The sequence below is a fragment of the Pseudochaenichthys georgianus genome, chromosome 22 (genome assembly GCF_902827115.2).
Source record: "Pseudochaenichthys georgianus chromosome 22, fPseGeo1.2, whole genome shotgun sequence".
Lineage (NCBI taxonomy): Eukaryota > Metazoa > Chordata > Actinopteri > Perciformes > Channichthyidae > Pseudochaenichthys > Pseudochaenichthys georgianus.
Window position 1 is genome coordinate 807902 of NC_047524.1, and position 22612 is coordinate 830513.

The following is a 22612-nucleotide window of genomic DNA, read 5'->3' on the forward strand; positions in this document are numbered from 1 at the left end:
TCGGGGATTCGATCCTGCTGGAGGATAGGGAGCTGCTGTCCTGAGCCGGACACTGCATCAGAGAGTCCTGCAGGCTGATCACTGAGTCTGGAAAACAAGCAAATATTTAGAAAAAAAAGCAGCTGAAAGACAGAACAGTAGTGACACAGATGCATAATGAATGTGTAATTTGTTTCACATCGCTTATGCACAATTGAAATGTATATTGTATCTTTACTGCGGTGTGAAATAGGCCGTAACCTGTAACCAGATATGGACTAATATCAGTAGCATCATGACCTGTAACTCGCAAAATAATAAGTGTAGTATTTGTGCTGAATATTGTTTGTGTGTTTTTCAGGTTAATTGCAAGCATTTCTTAGGTTTATGCAAATTAGAGTGTTTATTGAGGCATCGCTCATTAGAACCTAGCTGACAGCATGAGATGTGCTTGTGTTTCTGCAACTTCAAGTCAGAATGAAGAACAAAATGTAATTTATTTGAATCGTATGCAATCCTTTAAGTCATTTTTTTTGTGTGCAACATTAACAAACGTGTCTCTGCATTTGTCAGTGATCCTCAGAGATGGTAAAAGTACACACGTACTTTACTCGAGTAGAAGTACAGATACTCGTGTTTAAAAATACTCTGGTAAAAGTAGAAGTACTGACTAAACTTCTTTACTCAAGTAAAAGTAAAGAGGGCTTTGAAGTGTACTTCAGTAAAAAGTACCCATAACTAGCAGCTGCTTTAAAGAGTACCTGACCTCCCTTTATATCAATAGAACAATAATGTCATTGTTAGCTAATGAATGTTTCCATGCTGAACAACGGCAACATGACAACGTTTCCATTGGTCCCTCTTCTTTAGAGAAGACCAGGAAGTGATGGAGACACGGATCGTGTTCAAACCAATAGGCACGCAGTGACTCTGAAGAATAATGATCACGCACCAACACACATTCAGACTAAAGGAACCAGCTGTTTGGAGAATGAGAGAAGTAGAAAGTACAGGTATTTGAGTTCAACATGTAAGAAGTAGAAAGTACAGGTATTTAAGTTCAACATGTGAGAAGTAGAAAGTACAGGTATTTGAGTTCAACATGTAAGAAGTAGAAAGTTCAGGTATTTGTGTTCAACATGTAAGAAGTAGAAAGTACAGGTATTTGAGTTCAACATGTAAGAAGTAGAAAGTACAGGTATTTGGGTTCACATGTAAGAAGTAGAAAGTACAGGTATTTGAGTTCAACATGTGAGAAGTAGAAAGTACAGGTATTTGAGTTCAACATGTAAGAAGTAGAAAGTACAGGTATTTGAGTTCAACATGTAAGAAGTAGAAAGTTCAGGTATTTTTGTTCAACATGTAAGAAGTAGAAAGTACAGGTATTTGTGTTCAACATGTAAGAAGTAGAAAGTACAGGTATTTGGGTTCAACATGTAAGAAGTAGAAAGTACAGGTATTTGGGTTCAACATGTAAGAAGTAGAAAGTACAGGTATTTGTGTTCAACATGTAAGAAGTAGAAAGTACAGGTATTTGGGTTCAACGTGTAAGAAGTAGAAAGTACAAGTATTTGAGTTCAACATGTAAGAAGTAGAAAGTACAGGTATTTGGGTTCAACATGTAAGAAGTAGAAAGTACAGGTATTTGGGTTCAACATGTAAGAAGTAGAAAGTACAGGTATTTGGGTTCAACATGTAAGAAGTAGAAAGTACAGGTATTTGTGTTCAACATGTAAGAAGTAGAAAGTACAGGTATTTGTGTTCAACATGTAAGAAGTAAAAGTAAAAACTCGTCAGAAAAATAAGTAGTGGAGTAAAGTACTGATACCAGGACAATGTACTTACAGTAAGTACAGCAACGAAGTATTTGTACTCCACTACTTCCCACCTCACTATAATCACCCACCTGAGCGGCTCCTCTCTCTGGGAGCGCAGGAGAAGTCGAGCGCCTTGCCGCCGTATTCTGCCAGAAGTGTATCGATGTCCTCCGAGCTGAAGCCGGACTCCTGACCAATCACGAGGCTGCGCAGCGCTCGCACCGCCACCTCCGCCCAGTCCACCTTCAGGTTCATCAGCAGCTGCTCCAGCATCAGCAGCGGCTCCGACAGCAGCGGGAAGTAATCCTGCCGGGCGGACGAGGGCAGCGTCAGCAACACCTGCAGGGTAACACACACATCCAGAGACATTAACACTTATGTTATTGCTATTGAGATGTTGACATTTTGAAATGTTTATTTCTAGACTTTACATTTGTACTGTACAATGCCATGTCTTTTTATGCTGCTGCAACACAAACATTTCCCAACATGGGATCAATAAAGTACTTCTTATCTTAACGTGTGAAAACAATGCTTCAACAGCATCATATGCAAAACATCTGCATTCAAATGTTTAAAGAGGACTAATATTACATTACATGACACATGTTAGACGCTTTGATCCAAAGCGACTTACATACTCAATACTGTGGGCAATCCCCACAGGAGCAATTTGGGGTGAAGTGTCTCAGGGACACAACGATATGCTGACTGCAGTGGGGTTTGAACCTGTGGCCTCCTTATAATATATATACACCGTACTTTCTGGACTATAAAGCGCACCTGCATATGAGCCGCAGCAGCTAAATTGTCCGTCTGTCTTGCTCTCGTTCTGTCTCTCGGTTCCACTTTTACTTTGGCGCGCTACCTGTCTCACTCTTTTCCGGCCTCCAGCTTTTCCTGCTGGAGCCCGCCCCTTAGAGGTGGCGGGCGCGGACCGGTCATAGAGCCCATAGCGTTAAAGGTGGTTAATTTTACCTGTAAAATCCATAGATTTAGGAGGTTCCCTAGTGGCCGTTAGCTGCACAACAAAAATGGGGAAAAAAGTCGCGGCTTATAGTCCGAAAAGTACGGTATATATATATATATATATATATATATATATATATATCTCCTTTATTTAACCAGGTAAAAACATCTCATTGAGATTATAATCTCTTTTTCAAGAGCGACCAAGAAGGGCAGCATGAAAAAGTTACAACGGATAAAACACAAACAATACAGGCAGACGAAATATATTCGTATATTGTATGTATACTACAAATATTGATCTTCTATTGGAATTAATTGGACATAGAGAAGAGGCAGCAGTGATGGAGTTTACATGTTCTTAAATATTTATTATTAAACAATTTAAATACTGATTTAAAGAAATGCTAGTGTGTAACTTGACCGCAGACCTTGGAGCCCAGATGCAGGGCGTGGATGTGGCGTCTTCGTGCCGGAGACACCTGCCTCTGGAAGTGCAGAGTGAGGAAGTCGGCCAGGAAGTGACATGCAGGCAGACCGGGGCGGAGGTCCAGAGCTCGCTCACACACATCCAGACCCAACGCAGAGTCCGAGAGGCCCTCCAGCAACTGGAAAACAAAGAGTGAGGGAGAAAGGAAGGAGTTTGTGTTTTTATATTTGCATAGATTTTTTAACTGCCTCGCATTTTCATCCCGCAATAAGAATGTTAAACACCTGAACTTTTGAAAGAACATCCATAACATTCCTCTGTTTGCAACTTACATATATATCAATATTCCAATGACTGTATATAGACTATTCTGCACTGTTTCTATTATATTCAATTCTATTTTATTGTTGCTGCACTGTTGAGGAGCCTGTGACCTCAGATGTTCATTGACATATCTGCACTGCAGCTTTGATCACATGACAATAAAAGCCTTGAATCTTTTAGACTAACGGACGTGTTTCGGGCTGCAATGCGTTTGCACCCGTCAGACACCGTACATTTTCGTAACGTATCGTATAATCAAAGTCTTTATCGTATAATTATCATCATTGTGTCGAGTTATTTAGGATCTGAATTTAAGAGGACATGAAGCAGTGTTGACCTGGAAAGCTTCATCCGTCTGTCCCTTCTCCAGCAGGTGAAGTAAATGCTCCGTCTGAAGCTTGAGTTTCAGCCGATCAGATACAGGATAGAGATCCACCCACTGAGCACACAGAGCAAACTCCTGCAGAAAATAAAGACAAGAGAAATCCCATGACAGTATATTGTATCGACACGACACGCTACAGGTAAGGCAACACCACAACGGCACCATACATGAGAAACACATGCGTCACTTCCGGGCAAAAAGTATGGCTTCGCCCACTTTTGGGGGAAAACAAAGCTTTCATTTGAACGGCGGTCGATTCAGATTCTGAAGTTTTTGCCAATCCGATCAGAAATGTAAGAAAACCGTGGATTTGTGGATCTTCAAAGAGCCCGGTCACGATGGCCAGACAGGCAAACATTACATTAAGTGATTGGAAATCGACGATCGGGCTCGATACATGGTTATATATAGCGGTAGGCGATCGATGTCCACAGATGAGAGTGACATCTACGTCACTTTACGGCCCCGCCCACTTTAGGGGGAAACCAAACTTGTCACTTGAACGGCGATGGAGCCTGAAGCCACAGAGCTCTTCTGTTTCCGTCCTTTCTTCTTAGAGGAAGTCCAGAAACACTGAACTCTGGATCTGTTTTAATGTTTGAGGAGCAATAAACGACACAACAGCTGGTTGGCGTGATACAACTATTATTTCCCGCCTCGCTCATGAGAGTAACAGCTGGAGAAAATTACAGCCTCGCCTATTCATTTTAATTTAACCGTATATTGAGACCGATCGTCGATTTCCAAAGATTTAATGTAATTGATTGATTGATTGATTGTTGACGGGCCATCGTGATCGGGCTTTTTGAAGATCCACAAATCCACGGTTTTCAAACATTTCTGATCGGATTGGCAAAAACTTCAGAATCTGTATCGACCGCCGTTCAAATGAGAGCTTTGTTTTCCCCCGAAAGTGGGCGGGGCCACCATTTTCGCCCGGAGGCTGTAGGTGTTACTCTCATCTATAGGGCCTCTTTAATATCAACACAATTACAAAAGAAATGATTTGGTCCAGTCAAATTACTGATGATATGTGTCTGTCTCTTAATGTCCACTATGTTTGTATATGTACATGTGTGCGGAACTGCAGGACGGAGTCCAGAACAAATGTCCTTACGGGGACAATAAAGTATATCGTATCGTAAATTAAGTGCTCAGATCTTGTCCGACAGATTGTTTGTGACGTAAGGTGAGCTGAACCTACTTTAGCCTCCATCATCTTAGATAAAATGGTTTCAGAGTTTGACTTGGACTCGGTCTTCAGCTCCTGCCAGGTCGCCCACGGCAGAGGAGGCTTCAAATTCAACATCTGTGTCAAGAGAAGAAGAAATGTACACATTTACATTTTTTACACTGAAGAGTTGAAGTCATGCCAGACGAGACAACACATGTGCTGCATCCCAAACTCACAATACAGGATAAACAAATATTATATTGTTTTACTGACAGTTACCTTAATGATGATTAAAGAGACACGCGTGTGAGTTTCGTGAATGGGTTTCCCCCCCCACATTGTTCTTCTCTCAACACACTTCAGCTCTTAATTTGATAATAAACAACTGTATTGATATAGCAGCTTTCATGCTTGCCGCAGCCCAAAGTGCTTTACAGAGTATGACTTCCAATGGGAGGCTTTTCCGCGGCTTGGGGCGATGTAAAAACAGAACAGTTTTCTTGTAATGCACTTTAAAATGTACCCATTTATAGATGTCCAGTTGTTTCTTCTTGAGCTCCAGGTCGTTCCTCAGCGAGGCCTCGGTGTCGGGGTCGTTGAGGCAGAAGTCGAGCAGCTCGAGGCAGGCGGACAGAGGCCAGCGATGAAGAGCCTGCAGGGCGACTCGAGCTCTCAGATCTGCATCCTGCACCCGGAACAGCTGACCTATCCCTGCATCTCCATCTGAGCACGGAGACAAAGGTGAACAAAACACATGTCTCTTCTACATCAACATGTGTCCCCTCTTCTTCATGTCTCTTCTACATCAACATGTGTCCCCTCTTCTTCATGTCTCTTCTACATCAACATGTGTCCCCTCTTCTTCATGTCTCTTCTACATCAACATGTGTCCCCTCTTCTTCATGTCTCTTCTACATCAACATGTGTCCCCTCTTCTTCACGTCTCTTCTACATCAACATGTGTCCCCTCTTCTTCATGTCTCTTCTACATCAACATGTGTCCCCTCTTCTACATCAACATGTGTCCCCTCTTCTTCATGTCTCTTCTACATCAGTATGTGTCCCCTCTTCCTCATGTCTCTTCTACATCAACATGTGTCCCCTCTTCTTCATGTCTCTTCTACATCAACATGTGTCCCCTCTTCTTCATGTCTCTTCTACATCAACATGTGTCCCCTCTTCTTCATGTCTCTTCTACATCAACATGTGTCCCCTCTTCTTCATGTCTCTTCTACATCAACATGTGTCCCCTCTTCTTCACGTCTCTTCTACATCAACATGTGTCCCCTCTTCTTCACGTCTATTCTACATCAACATGTGTCCCCTCTTCTTCATGTCTCTTCTACATCAACATGTGTCCCCTCTTCTTCATGTCTCTTCTACATCAACATGTGTCCCCTCTTCTTCACGTCTCTTCTACATCAACATGTGTCCCCCTCTTCTTCATGTCTCTTCTACATCAACATGTGTCCCCTCTTCTTCATGTCTCTTCTACATCAACATGTGTCCCCTCTTCTTCATGTCTCTTCTACATCAACATGTGTCCCCTCTTCTTCATGTCTCTTCTACATCAACAAGTGTCCCCTCTTCTTCATGTCTATTCTACATCAACATGTGTCCCCTCTTCTCCATGTCTCTTCTACATCAACATGTGTCCCCTCTTCTTCATGTCTCTTCTACATCAACATGTGTCCACTCTTCTTCATGTCTCTTCTACATCAACATGTGTCCCCTCTTCTTCATGTCTCTTCTACATCAACATGTGTCCCCTCTTCTTCATGTCTCTTCTACATCAACATGTGTCCCCTCTTCTACATCAACATGTGTCCCCTCTTCTTCAGTTCTTTTTATCCTATTTGCTGTAACTGTCGCTATGTCCTGACAGTAGAGGACACATTTTCTTTTTTGTACAGACTATTTGTCATTTGAAGGATACAACAGTTTAGCAAATTTGATAACAATCTATTAGTTACTATAATCATAACAATCCCACAAGTCATTTATAAAGGTTTCCAACTCAGCCTTAAATATGCAGAAAAGTTGAATTTTTAATATTAAGTATTTACAATCTTTTCTTCCTTTAATGCATTCGTTGTATTGCTTATATACCTTGTTGTTTAATATAAATACTTTTTAAAATATTATTATTTTGTACTATTTTGTGTTTTTGTATGGATTTCTTTAAATTTAGTTTTTTATTTTGCCATCATATCCTATCCACCTTTAAATCAGAATATTTATTAACTGTATTTTTTAAGTGCAGACTCCCAACAAAAGTATTTCACATGCCGGCACTCGTATAACTGTATACAGACTTTTTGCACTACTTTGTATTTTTGTATTCTGTTATATATGCTGCATTGTTGCCATTTCTACGCCGTAGCTTTGTGCACATGACAATAAAACCTTTGAATCTTGAATCTTGCTCGTCTCACCCTCTAAGGCGGCGCAGGCGAGCAGGCGGTCCCTCAGCGCCCCCTGCTGGCTGCAGCGCTGCCCGTACAGCTCCAGCAGGCTGAGAGCTCGGCTCAGGTCTCGGGAGGAGAGAGATTTCTGGAAGGCTTCCGCTGCCAGAGCCTGGAGAACCTCCTCCTGAGGCCCCGACAGCAGCAGACTGACCAGGGGTTTCCCGCAGAGAAGCGTCCCCAGTCCTGCACTGTCCTCACCTTCATTACCCAGGGAAGAAGAAGAAGAAGAATCAGGTTTATTACCAGTTAGGGTCACACGTACAAGGAATTTCACTAGGTGTCGTGGTGCATACATAGAAGAAGATCAGGGTATATGCAGGAATCCTGAAGTCAGATGTAAAAGACCCTTCCCATACATTTTAAAACCTCATCGCCACTTCGACTTCTAACCGGTTACCTTGGCGACACACTTTACCGCACATTGACTATATACAGTATTGATTGTCCTTCCTCCTGATCTTCCAACCATTTGGACGCAGACTTGCATTTCCCCATAACGATGTTGCTTAGCAACCGGCGTAAACGGGCCTTCGTGCTATCAAGCAGTGAGCGTGCGACGTCCTGTTCAGATGACGTCAAACCCAACGGGATGCCATCAATAAACTCCACAGAATCTCACTACACACCTACGCCATGACTACATTCAGGCAGACTGTAGAACACAACCTCTCTGGACCATTTAGATACTTATTGAAAACAAGATACCGCCGTTTCCTCAGTCAAAATGCCTTTTTAATACTTTTTAATAGCCTTCATTTTCTCACCTCTTCAATCTGGCTTTTAATGTGTGATTGTTTTTGTATTGTTTGACTTTAACTTTAACTATATATATTTATTTGTTGTTCCTTTCTTTTCTCTTCTCTTCACTATATCTGTAAAGCGTCTTTGAGCACCTGTAAAAGCGCTAACAAATTAAATCTATTATTATTATTAATTTTCCCTTTTAATACTTTTTAAGACCCCGTGGACAGATAGCAAACTATATTAAGAACACTGTAATAAAAAGATAGCAATACAATAAAGCAGTCGTTTACATTGAAATAGAATGCTAGCAATATCGTCAACATTGTGTGCATGAATGTAATAAAGCAGAAGACATGGCCTACTTTATTAATCCCTCACAGGGAAATGTCTTTCTCCACTCTGTTGTGTTTTACACACACAGGGAGGATATACACACACTATTTGTTTTAACCGCCCCTAGTCCTGCACTGTCCTCACCTTCAGTACCCAGGGAGCCCAGCAGGGGTTCAGCCATGGTGTGGAGGTACGCCTGGAGGATTGGGAACTCCTTCAGGAGGGCGTCTGCTTCCCGGGAAATCTGCTCTCCATCCAGCACGACTTCTTTCCGGTTGCTGCGGAAATAACCCGACCATCCGGAGGGTTGTGACCGAGCCGTTTCTCCTTTACAGGCGCTCAGACACGCCAAGGTCGCCAGGAGTGGGGAGCGGGACTTTAGGAAAGACAGGGCTGATGGTGTGAGGCGGAAGGAGCTTGAGGTGGAGGAGGAAGAGGAGGAGGAGGAGGAGGAGGTGGAAGAAGGAGGTGAGATGGAGAGGTTAGTGGCTGCAGAGGAAGGCTCTTCCACCGAGGCATCAGACTCAGAGCTGGCGTCAGACTGAGCTTCTGTGATTCCCAGAGTGGCCATGTGCTCCTGAGCGTGCTGCTGGAGAAGGAGTGATAGATTAGCAACTCCAAACGCTCCACCATCTTTGTTTTGGGCACTGGAGACATCCGTGGAGCTGGAGACCCACACAGGAAGAGCCTCGCAGCATCTCTGCACGATCACCTGCTGGACGCTCAGACGCAGACGCTCCTGCTGCAGCAAGGACAGAACTCTGCAGGAGACACGGGAGGGGACATATTAAAGTCAGATGCTGCCTTCACACCACCCCTAAACGTCTCATTCATCAAGGTGTTGGTCTTATTTTCCTCTTCACAGTTTGTCTGGCTGTTGTTTAGGCTGCTGTGTAACATTTAGTGCACCAATTCAAAAGGTTTTATTGTCATCAGCTACAGTGAAATTCTTCTGACCTGAGCTCCTCCAACAATGCAACGTATATAATAGAATACAAAATAGGGCAAGAAGTCTATATACATGTAAATAGAATGTGTTATGTACAAGAACTGAATATGAAATTAAATAATGTACATTAAGACAATTATATAAATAAAAAGATCTGTTCTTTTCCCGTGTTTAACAACATCGCTTTAGTTATACATCATGCAGAGACGTTTCTTTTTACTATATATTGACACCTCCATGAAAGATTAAGAGACAAGTTATGACTGTGTGTACCTGTCCGGAGACACCTGTCTGTCAAACAGCAGGTGGGAGAACAGCTGGAACGGGGACTGAAGCAACACCAGCAGAGGATTCCCCAGCTTCACTTCACTGCTCTGATCTGAAGGGAACAGCGAGAGAGGAGCATCAGCACGCCACAGGTAGATGAAGACGAGGAGCATCAGCACGCCACAGGTAGATGAAGACGAGGAGCATCAGTATTTATTTAGGCTGACGTTTGGTATAAAAAGGGACTGCGATGGTGAGGTCAAGAAAGTAGCAAGATTTATTTTAAAATAGCAGAATGCACTTAAACTAATTAAAGAGCTGTTCAAAGTTGCATAAGAATCTCAAAACTGTTTGTTTCTTCTTTTTAAATAGCATTACTTTAAAGGTCACATGTCATGGCCATTTCTACTGATCAGAATTCCATTGTTGAGGTCTACTCAAATAAATGTACATTGTGCAATTTTCTAAACTCACATTGGTTTCTCACAGCATCTCTGTATAGTCTGTGTATTCACTCTCTGTCCGCCGTTACGTTACGTCACTATACCCGAAATACGTCACCATACCCAAGAAGTAAACAATGGAAAAAGAGAAATCCCCAACGAGGCGTTCTAGGGCAGCAGACAGGTCTTCTCTGTGTTAGAGTTTTACTCGCTACAGGGTGTACTTTGAGGGTTTGTGACTGCAGACCGTTCACATGCAGAACAAGCTTCATAGCAACAAGGGGACGGGTACTAAACGGAAAAGCATGACATGGGACCTTTAAGAGAGACTCAAAAGCTACAGCGTATAAGGCCCATTTTAGGTTAATAAAACATTTATTAGCCAGAATTTTGAATTTCCAAGATAAAACATTTATGAGAAAATCTAACTTGAATATGCGTTCAAGTAAATTGTTTTTATTTTATGTTGTCGTGTGATGAGGTTCAAGCAGCCACGTGTGTGACTTTAACCCTCCTGTTATCCTCAGATTTACTTCACCCTTCATCCTCGGACCACAGTAGTTTAAAACTCAAGAAAACAAAACATTTAACCAAAGTGTATGTTTCTGGTGCTTTAGGTGTTTTAGTTAAATAACCATTTAAATGAAACATTACCCCCCCCCCCCCCCCCCGCCTACAGACCCCTTTATACATCCAGAATTCGTATTATGTGACGATCGACAAATATATAAATTACCATAAAATCTCACTGATTGAAATTAAATGTCTTTTTGCAGTTGTTAAAGGACCAATATTATTTCGAAATACAATTTTGGCATTAAACGTGTATGGATCATATTTTTTCTTGTACATTTGTGACATTTTTCTCCAAGAATTTCATTTTTGTACAACCTCAGAGAATGCCAAATTATCTTTTCAGAATACTACCCCCATTCCCAATCATAATTCATTACCTACAATGTACCTCAACATCTATCCTAAATGGCACATTACTTCACCTTCTGATCCGAGGCTGCGCACCAACACAGACGCCAGCGTGTTGACGTAGTCGAGGAAACTTCTCACGTAGTCGGGTCTGGCTGGGTCTCCGTCGGGCTCGAAGGGGCAGAGCTGGTCCAGAGAGCGGAGAAGCTGCTTCATGCTGCAGCGAACAGGGTGATTATCCAGCTCCGCCTGCTTCAGACCCGCCTGCTCGACCAGCTGAGCCAGGAGAGCGCTACCCACAATGCCCTCTGTCAAAACAAGACGTAACATTAATCATAGGCAAGGCGAATTTGATTATATAGCACCTTTCAACACAGGGCAATTCAAAGTGCTTTACAACAAAATACTTTAAAGGTCCCCTAGTGTACTGTTTACATCAATATATCACAGGTCTCAGGTATATACAGAACCTGTCTCTGATTGGCTGAAACCCCAAACAGATCATTGCAGTATTACCCATAATCCCCTCTGTTTCAGCCCTGTTTCCAAAGTGCTGATTCTCTGTCTGTTACTTTAGATGAAAGTAAGGAGCCCCTCCCCACGCCCCTCTGAGAGACATTTGGTTACAAAGAACTCAATGGAGCTCTAGGAGGAGATTCAGGTGATAAGGGGGGGGGGGGGGGGGTACCTTGGTAGCTGATTGGCTAATGGTTACACAAGACAACACATCGTTATGACATCATCAAGTGGGCAAAATCTGATCAGCTCATTTTCAGACAGGTTTTTATAGAAATGGATCAAAAAGAGAGAAAATCTTTGTTCCTGAAACTTTCAGAGTCTCTTTCCACAGAGGGGACACATGTTGATGTAGAAGAGACATGAAGAAGAGGGGACACATGTTGATGTAGAAGAGACATGAAGAAGAGGGGACACATGTTGATGTAGAAGAGACATGGAGAAGAGGGGACACATGTTGATGTAGAAGAGACATGAAGAAGAGGGGACACATGTTGATGTAGAAGAGACATGAAGAAGAGGGGACACGTGTTGATGTAGAAGAGACATGAAGAAGAGGGGACACATGTTGATGTAGAAGAGACATGAAGAAGAGGGGACACATGTTGATGTAGAAGAGACATGAAGAAGAGGGGACACGTGTTGATGTAGAAGAGACATGAAGAAGAGGGACACATGTTGATGTAGAAGAGACATGAAGAAGAGGGGACACATGTTGATGTAGAAGAGACATGGAGAAGAGGGGACACATGTTGATGTAGAAGAGACATGAAGAAGAGGGGACACATGTTGATGTAGAAGAGACATGGAGAAGAGGCGACACATGTTGATGTAGAAGAGACATGAAGAAGAGGGGACACATGTTGATGTAGAAGAGACATGAAGAAGAGGGGACACATGTTGATGTAGAAGAGACATGAAGAAGAGGGGACACATGTTGATGTAGAAGAGACATGAAGAAGAGGGGACACATGTTGATGTAGAAGAGACATGAAGAAGAGGGGACACATGTTGATGTAGAAGAGACATGAAGAAGAGGGGACACATGTTGATGTAGAAGAGACATGAAGAAGAGGGGACACATGTTGATGATAGAAGAGAGACATGAAGAAGAGGGGACACATGTTGATGTAGAAGAGACATGAAGAAGAGGGGACACATGTTGATGTAGAAGAGACATGAAGAAGAGGGGACACATGTTGATGTAGAAGAGACATGAAGAAGAGGGGACACATGTTGATGTAGAAGAGACATGAAGAAGAGGGGACACATGTTGATGTAGAAGAGACATGGAGAAGAGGGGACACGTGTTGATGTAGAAGAGACATGAAGAAGAGGGGGACACATGTTGATGTCGAAGAGACATGAAGAAGAGGGGACACGTGTTGATGTAGAAGAGACATGAAGAAGAGGGGACACATGTTGATGTAGAAGAGACATGGAGAAGAGGGGACACGTGTTGATGTAGAAGAGACATGAAGAAGAGGGGACACATGTTGATGTAGAAGAGACATGGAGAAGAGGGGACACGTGTTGATGTAGAAGAGACATGAAGAAGAGGGGACACATGTTGATGTAGAAGAGACATGGAGAAGAGGGGACACGTGTTGATGTAGAAGAGACATGAAGAAGAGGGGACACATGTTGATGTAGAAGAGACATGAAGAAGAGGGGACACATGTTGATGAGACATGGAGAAGAGGGGACACATGTTGATATTGATGAGACATGGAGAAGAGGGGACACATGTTGATGTAGAAGAGACATGAAGAAGAGGGGACACATGTTGATGTAGAAGAGACATGGAGAAGAGGGGACATATGTTGATGTAGAAGAGACATGAAGAAGAGGGGACACATGTTGATGTAGAAGAGACATGGAGAAGAGGGGACATATGTTGATGTAGAAGAGACATGAAGAAGAGGGGACACATGTTGATGAGACATGGAGAAGAGGGGACACATGTTGATGTAGAAGAGACATGAAGAAGAGGGGACACATGTTGATGTAGAAGAGACATGGAGAAGAGGGGACATATGTTGATGTAGAAGAGACATGAAGAAGAGGGGACACATGTTGATGTAGAAGAGACATGGAGAAGAGGGGACATATGTTGATGTAGAAGAGACATGAAGAAGAGGGGACACATGTTGATGTAGAAGAGACATGGAGAAGAGGGGACATATGTTGATGTAGAAGAGACATGAAGAAGAGGGGACACATGTTGATGTAGAAGAGACATGGAGAAGAGGGGACACATGTTGATGAAGAAGAGACATGAAGAAGAGGGGACACATGGTGATGTAGAAGAGACATGGAGAAGAGGGGACACATGTTGATGAAGAAGAGACATGAAGAAGAGGGGACACATGTTGATGTAGAAGAGACGTGAAGAAGAGGGGACACGTGTTGATGTAGAAGAGACATGAAGAAGAGGGGACACATGTTGATGTAGAAGAGACATGAAGAAGAGGGGACACGTGTTGATGTAGAAGAGACGTGAAGAAGAGGGGACACATGTCGGACGGACCAACTTAAGATGTACAATTACTATGTCTTGAAATTGTTTGCTGCCAAATGTCAATAAAACATATATCACAAACAAATAAAAAATAGTTGTTCCTGACCAAAACAGACTCCAGTGAAACGCGTGAAAACTGCCAACGCAAAAACAACCTTTGAATCAAAATGAAGACGACGGCGTACTGATGTTAAGACAAAGTAAAGTCACACGTATTGGATGAGTTGATATAGTGCCGACCTGTGCCCTCTGTGGCCGTGCTCAGGATGTTCAGCGTCGTCTCCAAGCGCTGCGTCAGAGCGAGTCGAGCAGCGATGCATTCCTCGCTCAGCACCGGGTAACAACTCAGCAGAACTTCGTGCGTGCTGCATCCGAACGGGCCGGAGAACACCGGGTCCTCAGCAACCTCTGCCAACAAGAACACATCATTCTGTGAGGTGACGAACATCTGTTTACAGCGAAAAGGTGCCATGGGGTACAGGGATTTGTTTGGTTCCCGGAGGACACCAAAAGAGTCCTCGAAAGACAAGGTAAACTACCGTACTTTTCGGACTATAAGCCGCGACTTTTTCCCCCATTGTTGTTTGTACCGCTAACGGCCACTAGGGAACCTCCTAAATCTATGGATTTGACAGGTAAAATTAACCACCTTTAACACTACGGGCTCTATGACCGGTCCGCGCCCGCCACCTTTAAGCGGCGGGCTCCAGCAGGAAAAGCTGGAGGCCGGAAAAGAGCGAGACAGGTAGCGCGCCAAAGTAAAAGTGGAAGCGAGAGACAGAACGAGAGCAAGACAGACGGACAATTTAACTGCTGCGGTTTATATGCAGGTGCGCTTTATAGTCCGAAAAGTACGGTAATGTGCATTTAAAAAAGTGGAATAGTTTCGGTAAAAACTAAAAAGGTTCCATGGGTTCAGATTAGAATTTCCCAAAGGGGGATTCGTTTAGCATGAAAGCAAATGTTGACGTTTTTGCCAATCCGATCAGAAATGTTTGAAAACCGTGGATTAGTGGATCTTGGGTAGTGATTGGTCTAATGGATAGTGAGGTGGGCTGAAGATCGGAAGGCTGTGAGTTCAAATCCCGCCAGGAACACCACCACTAGTGTGCCCTTGAGTAAGGCACTTAGCCCTTAGTTACTCCAGGAAGAAAGTCCCTGTAATCGGTCATTATAAGTCGCTTTGGATAAAAGCGTCAGCTAAATGAAATGTAATAATGTAATCTTCAAAGAGCCCGATCACGATGGCCAGACAGGCAAACATTACATTAAGTGATTGGAAATCGACGATCGGGCTCGATATATGGTTACATATAGCGGTAGGCGATCGATGTCCACAGATGAGAGTGACATCTACGCCACTTTACGGCCCCGCCCACTTTAGGGGAAACCAACGCTGTCACTTGAACGGCGATGGAGCCTGAAGCCACAGAGCTCTTCTGTTTCCGTCCTTTCTTCTTAGAGGAAGTCCAGAAACACTGAACTCTGGATCTGTTTTAATGTTTGAGGAGCAATAAACGACACGGCAGCTTGTTGGCGTGATACAACTATTATTTCCCGCCTCGCTCATGAGAGTAACAGCTGGCGAAAATTACAGCCTCGCCTATTCATTTTAATTTAACCGTATATCGAGACCGATCGTCGATTTCCAATGATGTAATGTAATGTTTGCCTGACTGGCCATCGTGATCGGGTTCTTTGAAGATCAGAAATCCACGGTTTTCAAACATTTCTGATCGGATTGGCAAAAACTTCAGGATTTGTATCGACCGCCGTTCAAATGACAGCGTTGTTTTTCCCCAAAAGTGGGCGGGGCCGTAATTTTCGCCCGGAAGTGATGTAGGTGTTACTCTCATGTATGGTTGTGCTCAAAGGGCCAGTTGTAACTTTAAGACTATATCAATATATAATATATAGGAAATAATGTATTATATTCAATTATTGGCTTTGCATTGGATTATTTGTAATTCTGGTAAAAACTTATAACTACGCCTGAAAGCAGAAGCCTAGGGCAAATCATTGAAAGCAAATATTCAACAATTACACTGTATATTATATTCTTTGTAAGCTCTTGTGTGGCCACATCAAATGAAGGGCCTTGAGTTCGACACCCCTGGTTTACAGTCCACATTTTTATATATTATTATAACATTAAAACGACACTTTCTCATCGACAAAGAGTGTTTTCTAATCACCTGATTTGCCGGAGCTCTTGTTGGTGGCGGGATGATTGAGGATCTTGTTGATCTGATGAAGCACCGTGGGAAATCCTCGGATCCCCTCAGAGTGGGGCGCCTTAGCGTCCGATCTCACTCCTGGGGAGGCAGACAAAACAAAATGTAATGCCAGTGAAAACATCAGGGTGCCTACAGCTTTTCCAAAGTCAAATTAAAACAATTTCAAGATGGATTTTCAAGCTTTACAGAAGTGCTAAGTTACATATTTATAGACGGTTCCTACAGTAAATGCAATATAGTGTTTATTGCAAAACAAGAAAAAATGCGTCTTTGAGGAAGACAGTCAAAATTAACCTGCAAAAGCAATTAAGCGCTCTTGGATTTATTCCCTTTCTTTATCTGCATAGAAACTATTTTCAAGCCGTTTCAAGAACTTTATGCAAAATCCAGCACCCTAACGAAACCGTAAAGCTGCCAATGAAAACATCATATTTTATTTGTCTCAGTTCAATTTCTATGTTTGAATAAATCAGAAACATTTCTGCCCGTCGGCGTGTCCGGATAGAATCAATGTCCCGGAAAAATGGGAAAGATTCGAGTCAAATATTATCTGTGTTTATTACAAATTGTATATATGTATATAAAAATCACCTCATCAAGGCAAGTAGATTAATGGACTTGGAAGAAAGAAAGACATATATTAAAGCCTACCCTTCAACACAACAACGAAAATCCCTCAGCTTTAGGGATTCATATTCTTAGAAAAAATACACGTATAATCGAGGAGTTATGAAATTAAGACAGATCGAACTTCTACAAATGTGTCTGTCAAAGTCTTGTAAATACCGGCTCACATAAACTCTGATCTACATGCAATATGTACATTATAAACATTGCTAATAATTCCCTAAAACTCAGGCTCTATACTTCTAGCCTCCAGGCTAAAATAAATCTACATCATTACAAAGGATAGACTGTTCATATCTTTGTAAGTGGGTGGACTTACAAAATCGGCAAGGGATCAAATACTTATTTCCTCCACTGTACTGAATGTACACATTTCTCTGTCGAAGCCAACAGGCTAACATACCGCCTGATGGCTGCAGGCACCAAGGACTCAAAGGACTTAAAGGACTCAATACCTCGTGGAAATATATATATTAGCAAGCCGACCATAAAGGTAGGGTATGTAAGTTTGAGAAACCGGCTCGAGATCGTTAGAATTTGAAAATACACGACCGGAGAAAATCTGCCACTTCCTCACAGAGCCCCTCCTCCAACACACACTAACATGAGGGCACGAGATAAGTTTGTGCACAGATGGAAGGCTGACAGGCAGGTCGGCCATCCAGTTACTTTAGCCCGGGCCGGCTCAGATGATTGGTCGAGCTTTTTACAGCGCCACGGCTTCCAGAGATGACGTTCTTTTATGGAATTTTGGCAAAGCACTTCAGATATCCATTGCTATCGGGATGTTAAGAGCATTCCATGGAATATAACAAAAAGTGTATCTCGAGCCGGTTTCTCAAACTTACCTACCCCACCTTAAACACAAAAAATCCCTCAGCTGTAGGGATTCATATTCTACAAATGTCTCTGTCAAAGTCTTATCAATACCGGCTCACATACCTTACATTACATTACATGACATGTCACTTGTTAGACGCTTTTATCCAAAGCGACTTACATACTCAACACTGTGGACTATCCCCACAGGAGCAATTTGGGGTGAACGACATGCTGACTGCAGTGGGGTTTGAACACCAACGCACAACCCACTGCACCACACGCCTCCCTGGTGTACAACTCTGGTCTACATGCAACATGTACATCAGCAATGCTAATAATTCCCCAAATATCATTCTTCATACCTCTAGCCTCCAGGCTGCTGCCGAGTCTTCTCTCCGCCGTGTCCAGCAGCTGCCGGGACGTCTTCCACAGCTGGCAGTGGCAGCAGGCCAGGTCGAAGGCAGCCATGGCGGGGGGGCTGAGCTCCTCCAGGAGGGAGTGGAGGAGGGTGGAGGAGTCAGAGGAGGAAGAGGAGGAGAAGCTGAGCCAGTACCCTTCCTCCAGGGAGGGCATGGGGTGAGCCGGGGTGCTGAGGAGGCGATCTGCGATGTCTGAGATGGAGTAGAAAGCTACACCTGCAGGGACACACACAAGACACATCCCGAGTTATCCACTGTCCAGGATACGGGTCAACAACATTGGAAAGGTCAAATTAAGGAAGTAGAACATTTCAATACATCTAAGTGTTGGGATATTTAGTTTTGTGAGGCTTTAAAAAGACTCTTATTGGTTTAAAATACAAGGTTACGTAACGTATTTAAATAAAAATATGACTTTTGTTAGAAGAGGAAGTAAATGGCTTCTGTTTTGAGGTTTTCTTTTGTAAGCCACACACACACACACACACACACACACACACACACACACACACACACACACACACACCACACACACACACACACACACACACACACACACACACACACACACACACACACACACACACCTCTTCAATGCTCAAAAACACTTTCATTGGTTTTTATGAATAGTTTACTTATATTTATTTATTTATATTTATAACAACTTAAGACATTTGTTGAAAGAAGAGGAAGTAAATGGCGTTTGTTTTGAGGAATTGCATCTAATTTAAACTATATTAGGAAATAAACTGACTGAGGGCAAGGCTCTTTCAAAATATAGCTTTAAACAGGTGGTTTAATTTGCATTCCTTGCTTAAAACACAGGATCTCAATGTCACCCGAAGTAAGGAGAAGACGTCTGACCTGCAGCCGCAGCACTCCCGATGGCCTGCAGGGTGGATCTCCCGCTGCTGCCCAGCCGAATCCTCCCTCCGGCTGACGCCAGACCCTCTGAGGAAGAGGAGGATGAAGACATGGAGCGGCTCTCCATCTTCTGCTCCACCCGGCCCAGCTCCACCAGCACCTCTTTGTAGCGCTCCATGAACACCAGCTCCCCGCTGCAGGCAGACGCCCCCAGATCGAAGACCAGAGACACCTGCAGAGAACACGGGGAGTGAAGTGAGCCAAGAAGTCTCCACAATAACGTTTTGCTAATATGATTTGTAAGTAGCTGTTAAAGTAGTTTGCTCATTTCAAAGCTAATGTACTCATGATCTGTACATATCCTCCAATTTCACTGTACATATTTTTATATTTAAAGGTCACCTATCGTGCTATCTTTAGGCAATAGCATACGTCTCGGATATATACAAATATATAAACAACATGTCTATGAAGTGTTTTGCTCAAAATACCAAACAGATCATTCTAGCCATGCCTCATATCCCTCTATTTCACTTCCTGTTTCTAAAGTGCTGATTTGGGGATAAAGCTTTAAAGAGGAGGGGTCTGAGCTCATGCGGGACCCGGCAGCTACCGTCTAAACTAAATGCTGCCGTGATGAAACTCCATATCATGGATCATCAAGGATCTGAAACAGTCTGGAGCTCAAGGCTTTCTCTCTTGCCGGTTACACCACAAGGTGAGTTCCTTTCTACTTCCTGCTTCTTCACACACATGCTCTCCAGCACAGGTTAGCTCTGAGTGTTAGCGATGCTAATGTAAACACCGACCATATTACGTCCAAAGCAGTCGGGCATTGTTTCTGATAGCAACGTTTCTGATTGGGCCGTGGGTCCACATTTCAGATATTACGTCATATCGGACGCAAATCTGGATCAGCTCCGTTGTTCCCCGTTTTTTAGAGATTTGGGTACGGAGGAAAAGAGAGAGGGTTTTATTTTCTGACGCTGCGTGAGTTCCCCGACACACCGGGGACACATGTTGATGTAGAGAAGACGTGCATTTTGCATGATAGGTCCCCTTTAATGCCTCTGCGTTTAATGATTAAGGGGACCATTTGTCTGTTTTTATATTAAAACAGAACTACCATGCTTTGCAAAAGAACACTAGTGTGTGGCAATAATAAACTATCCCTCTATACATATATCTATGCTCTCTTCAAAGCCAACAGACTCCATTGAGAAAAACATTAATTCTACATCACAGCAGCACAGGGAGTTGCCCGTCTACAGCCGCCTTATTGTTTAAAGGTCCCATGTCATGCTTTCCCGGTTCTGACCCGTCCCCTTGTTGTTATGAAGCTTGTTCTGCATGTGAACGCTCTGCAGAGTCAAAACCCTCAAAGTGCACCCTGTAGCGAGTAAAGCTCTAACACAGAGAAGACCTGTCTGTGCTGCCCCAGAACGCCTCGTTGGACATTTCTCATTTTCCATTGTTTTCTTCCTGGGTATCGCTACGTAGGGATACCCAGTAGCCACGCCCAGAGCTATGGCCGCACCCTCTGCTAGCCTTTAAACAAAGCTTCCCAAACCTTCCAGCGATGCATGCCGGATATGCACGGTGTAGGGCCCAGAAGAACGATGCTGTTCCTACTTTGTTTGGACCAGCGGGAGATTCGGGAACACAACCTGTAAGTATTCATTGTTGTTTGTGTATTTATGATGTTTAAAACAAACAAGGTATCTACCACGACTGTTTAAATGGGTAAACGTCTTTCGGGCTGCTACGTTGGGATGGCGGAGAAATGCTCTCCGCAGACGCTCACAGCGTAATAAACCTTTTTCTTACTCGATATCAAGCCACACTTATTGTTTCTACTTCGGCTGTGAGTGTTTGTGTGCTCAGGATGAGTTTCACTTGTTCTCCTGTATCGCCGACACGGAAGCCTGTCTGCTCCGTTGCAGCAGCGAGCCTCTCACGCCGCGACCAATTAGAGAACACTGGGCTCACAGGGAGGGGGGGGGGGGGGGGGCAGGAGCTCCAACAAGCCGTTCAGATTATACAGAGACGCTGTTTGAGAAACCAATGCGATCTACTCTAGTAGACCTCAACAATGGAATTATGATCAGTAGAAATGGCCATGACATGGGACCTTTAATGTGTGTGTGTGTGTGTGTGTGTGTGTGTGTGTGTGTGTGTGCGTGTGTGTGTTATTGTGCGACTTTAAAGGATTATTTGGGATTCACCAAAGTCACACAACAACACAAACTAACCTATGAATGCTGCGTCGACCAGCAACCCCTATGTATTGGGAGTACAATACTATTTTTGTCAATGGAGTCTGGTGTCCTTATGCAACGATATTCAACTTTAAAGGGTATAGAAAATGACTTTTTAGGTGGTGTAAAACACGGCCACATCAGTACATGGCTTAGCTCACCGTTGGTTCTTCTGTCCGTTTCCTCCCACTGCAAACAATCAAACCAAACCCCTTCAACTTGCATTTAAATGATGTTATAGTAAAGCCCCACAGACCTGATGAGCCTCCATGAAGTTCCCTCTGCGGATGCAGGACATGAGGAGAGACTCTGGGGGCGACAGCATGGCGGGGACCAGCCAGCTGTGAGGACCTCCACACGGACAAACCTCCAGCTCCACACTCCCCCCTCCACCCTCTGACAGAGGACACATACATGCACACAAATTTCATTAACCCTGAAGGACAGACCTGGTTGGATGTTTTTGGATGAAGCAAAGACTTCAAAAAGTAACAATTTAAAAGTTATTTTAATAGTTGCTTTTCCTTAAGGAGGGTGAAAGCAGTGTTCGGGGAGCTACTCAGTATATTAATTGTGAAAGGAGAGACACTTTGGCAGGGGTTCTGCAAAGAATAAAAAGCACCCTTAACACTGATTTGCTCTTGAAATGTCCCCCACATTATTTTAGGAAAAGTTGATGTTAGTGGAAACCAATGCATTTGATTCACGTCAGCTTCAATTCAACAGACGGAAACAATCAAATAAAGTACAGCTTGTTGATTCTTCACCTGATGACTAGGGCTCACATCTCCGTTCTCTGACTACTTTTAAATCCAGGCTGAAGACTTTTCTTTTTGTCGCTGCTTTTAATTGAACTATTCATATTTTAAACTGCACTGTAACTTTTATCCATGTATTTTTCCTTTTAATGTTTATTTTATTAGCTTTTCTTTTTTAATGCTTCATGTCTTTCATTTTTTGTAAAGCACTTCGAATTGCCTTGCGTTGAAAAGTGCTATATAAATAAACTTGCCTTGCCTCAATCAATCAAATAATGTTTTTCACAATTATTTATAAGTATAAAAACATTATATACAAATAGTGAAAATAATATGTAAAAATCATAATAATATTTGTTTGTCTTTGATATTATTTGTTATGAA

At 43.0% G+C, this 22612-nt stretch overlaps 1 protein-coding gene across 1 annotated transcript in view; it reads right to left on the bottom strand.

Moving 5' to 3' along the window:
* The window catches only part of zfyve26 (zinc finger, FYVE domain containing 26), a 47258-nt gene that overhangs the window by 6949 nt on the left and 17697 nt on the right, over nucleotides 1-22612 (bottom strand). The window contains exons 14-28 of the mRNA XM_034111908.1: nucleotides 21727-21866; nucleotides 19213-19444; nucleotides 18292-18564; nucleotides 16439-16558; nucleotides 14484-14651; nucleotides 11281-11514; nucleotides 9846-9951; nucleotides 8768-9384; nucleotides 7514-7744; nucleotides 5602-5801; nucleotides 5109-5213; nucleotides 3857-3979; nucleotides 3197-3373; nucleotides 1886-2135; nucleotides 6-87 (exon numbers count right to left, since the gene is read on the bottom strand). Of these exons, the coding sequence (XP_033967799.1) occupies nucleotides 6-87; nucleotides 1886-2135; nucleotides 3197-3373; nucleotides 3857-3979; nucleotides 5109-5213; nucleotides 5602-5801; nucleotides 7514-7744; nucleotides 8768-9384; nucleotides 9846-9951; nucleotides 11281-11514; nucleotides 14484-14651; nucleotides 16439-16558; nucleotides 18292-18564; nucleotides 19213-19444; nucleotides 21727-21866 (3058 nt within the window). The remainder of the gene's footprint in view (nucleotides 1-5; nucleotides 88-1885; nucleotides 2136-3196; nucleotides 3374-3856; nucleotides 3980-5108; nucleotides 5214-5601; nucleotides 5802-7513; nucleotides 7745-8767; nucleotides 9385-9845; nucleotides 9952-11280; nucleotides 11515-14483; nucleotides 14652-16438; nucleotides 16559-18291; nucleotides 18565-19212; nucleotides 19445-21726; nucleotides 21867-22612) is intronic.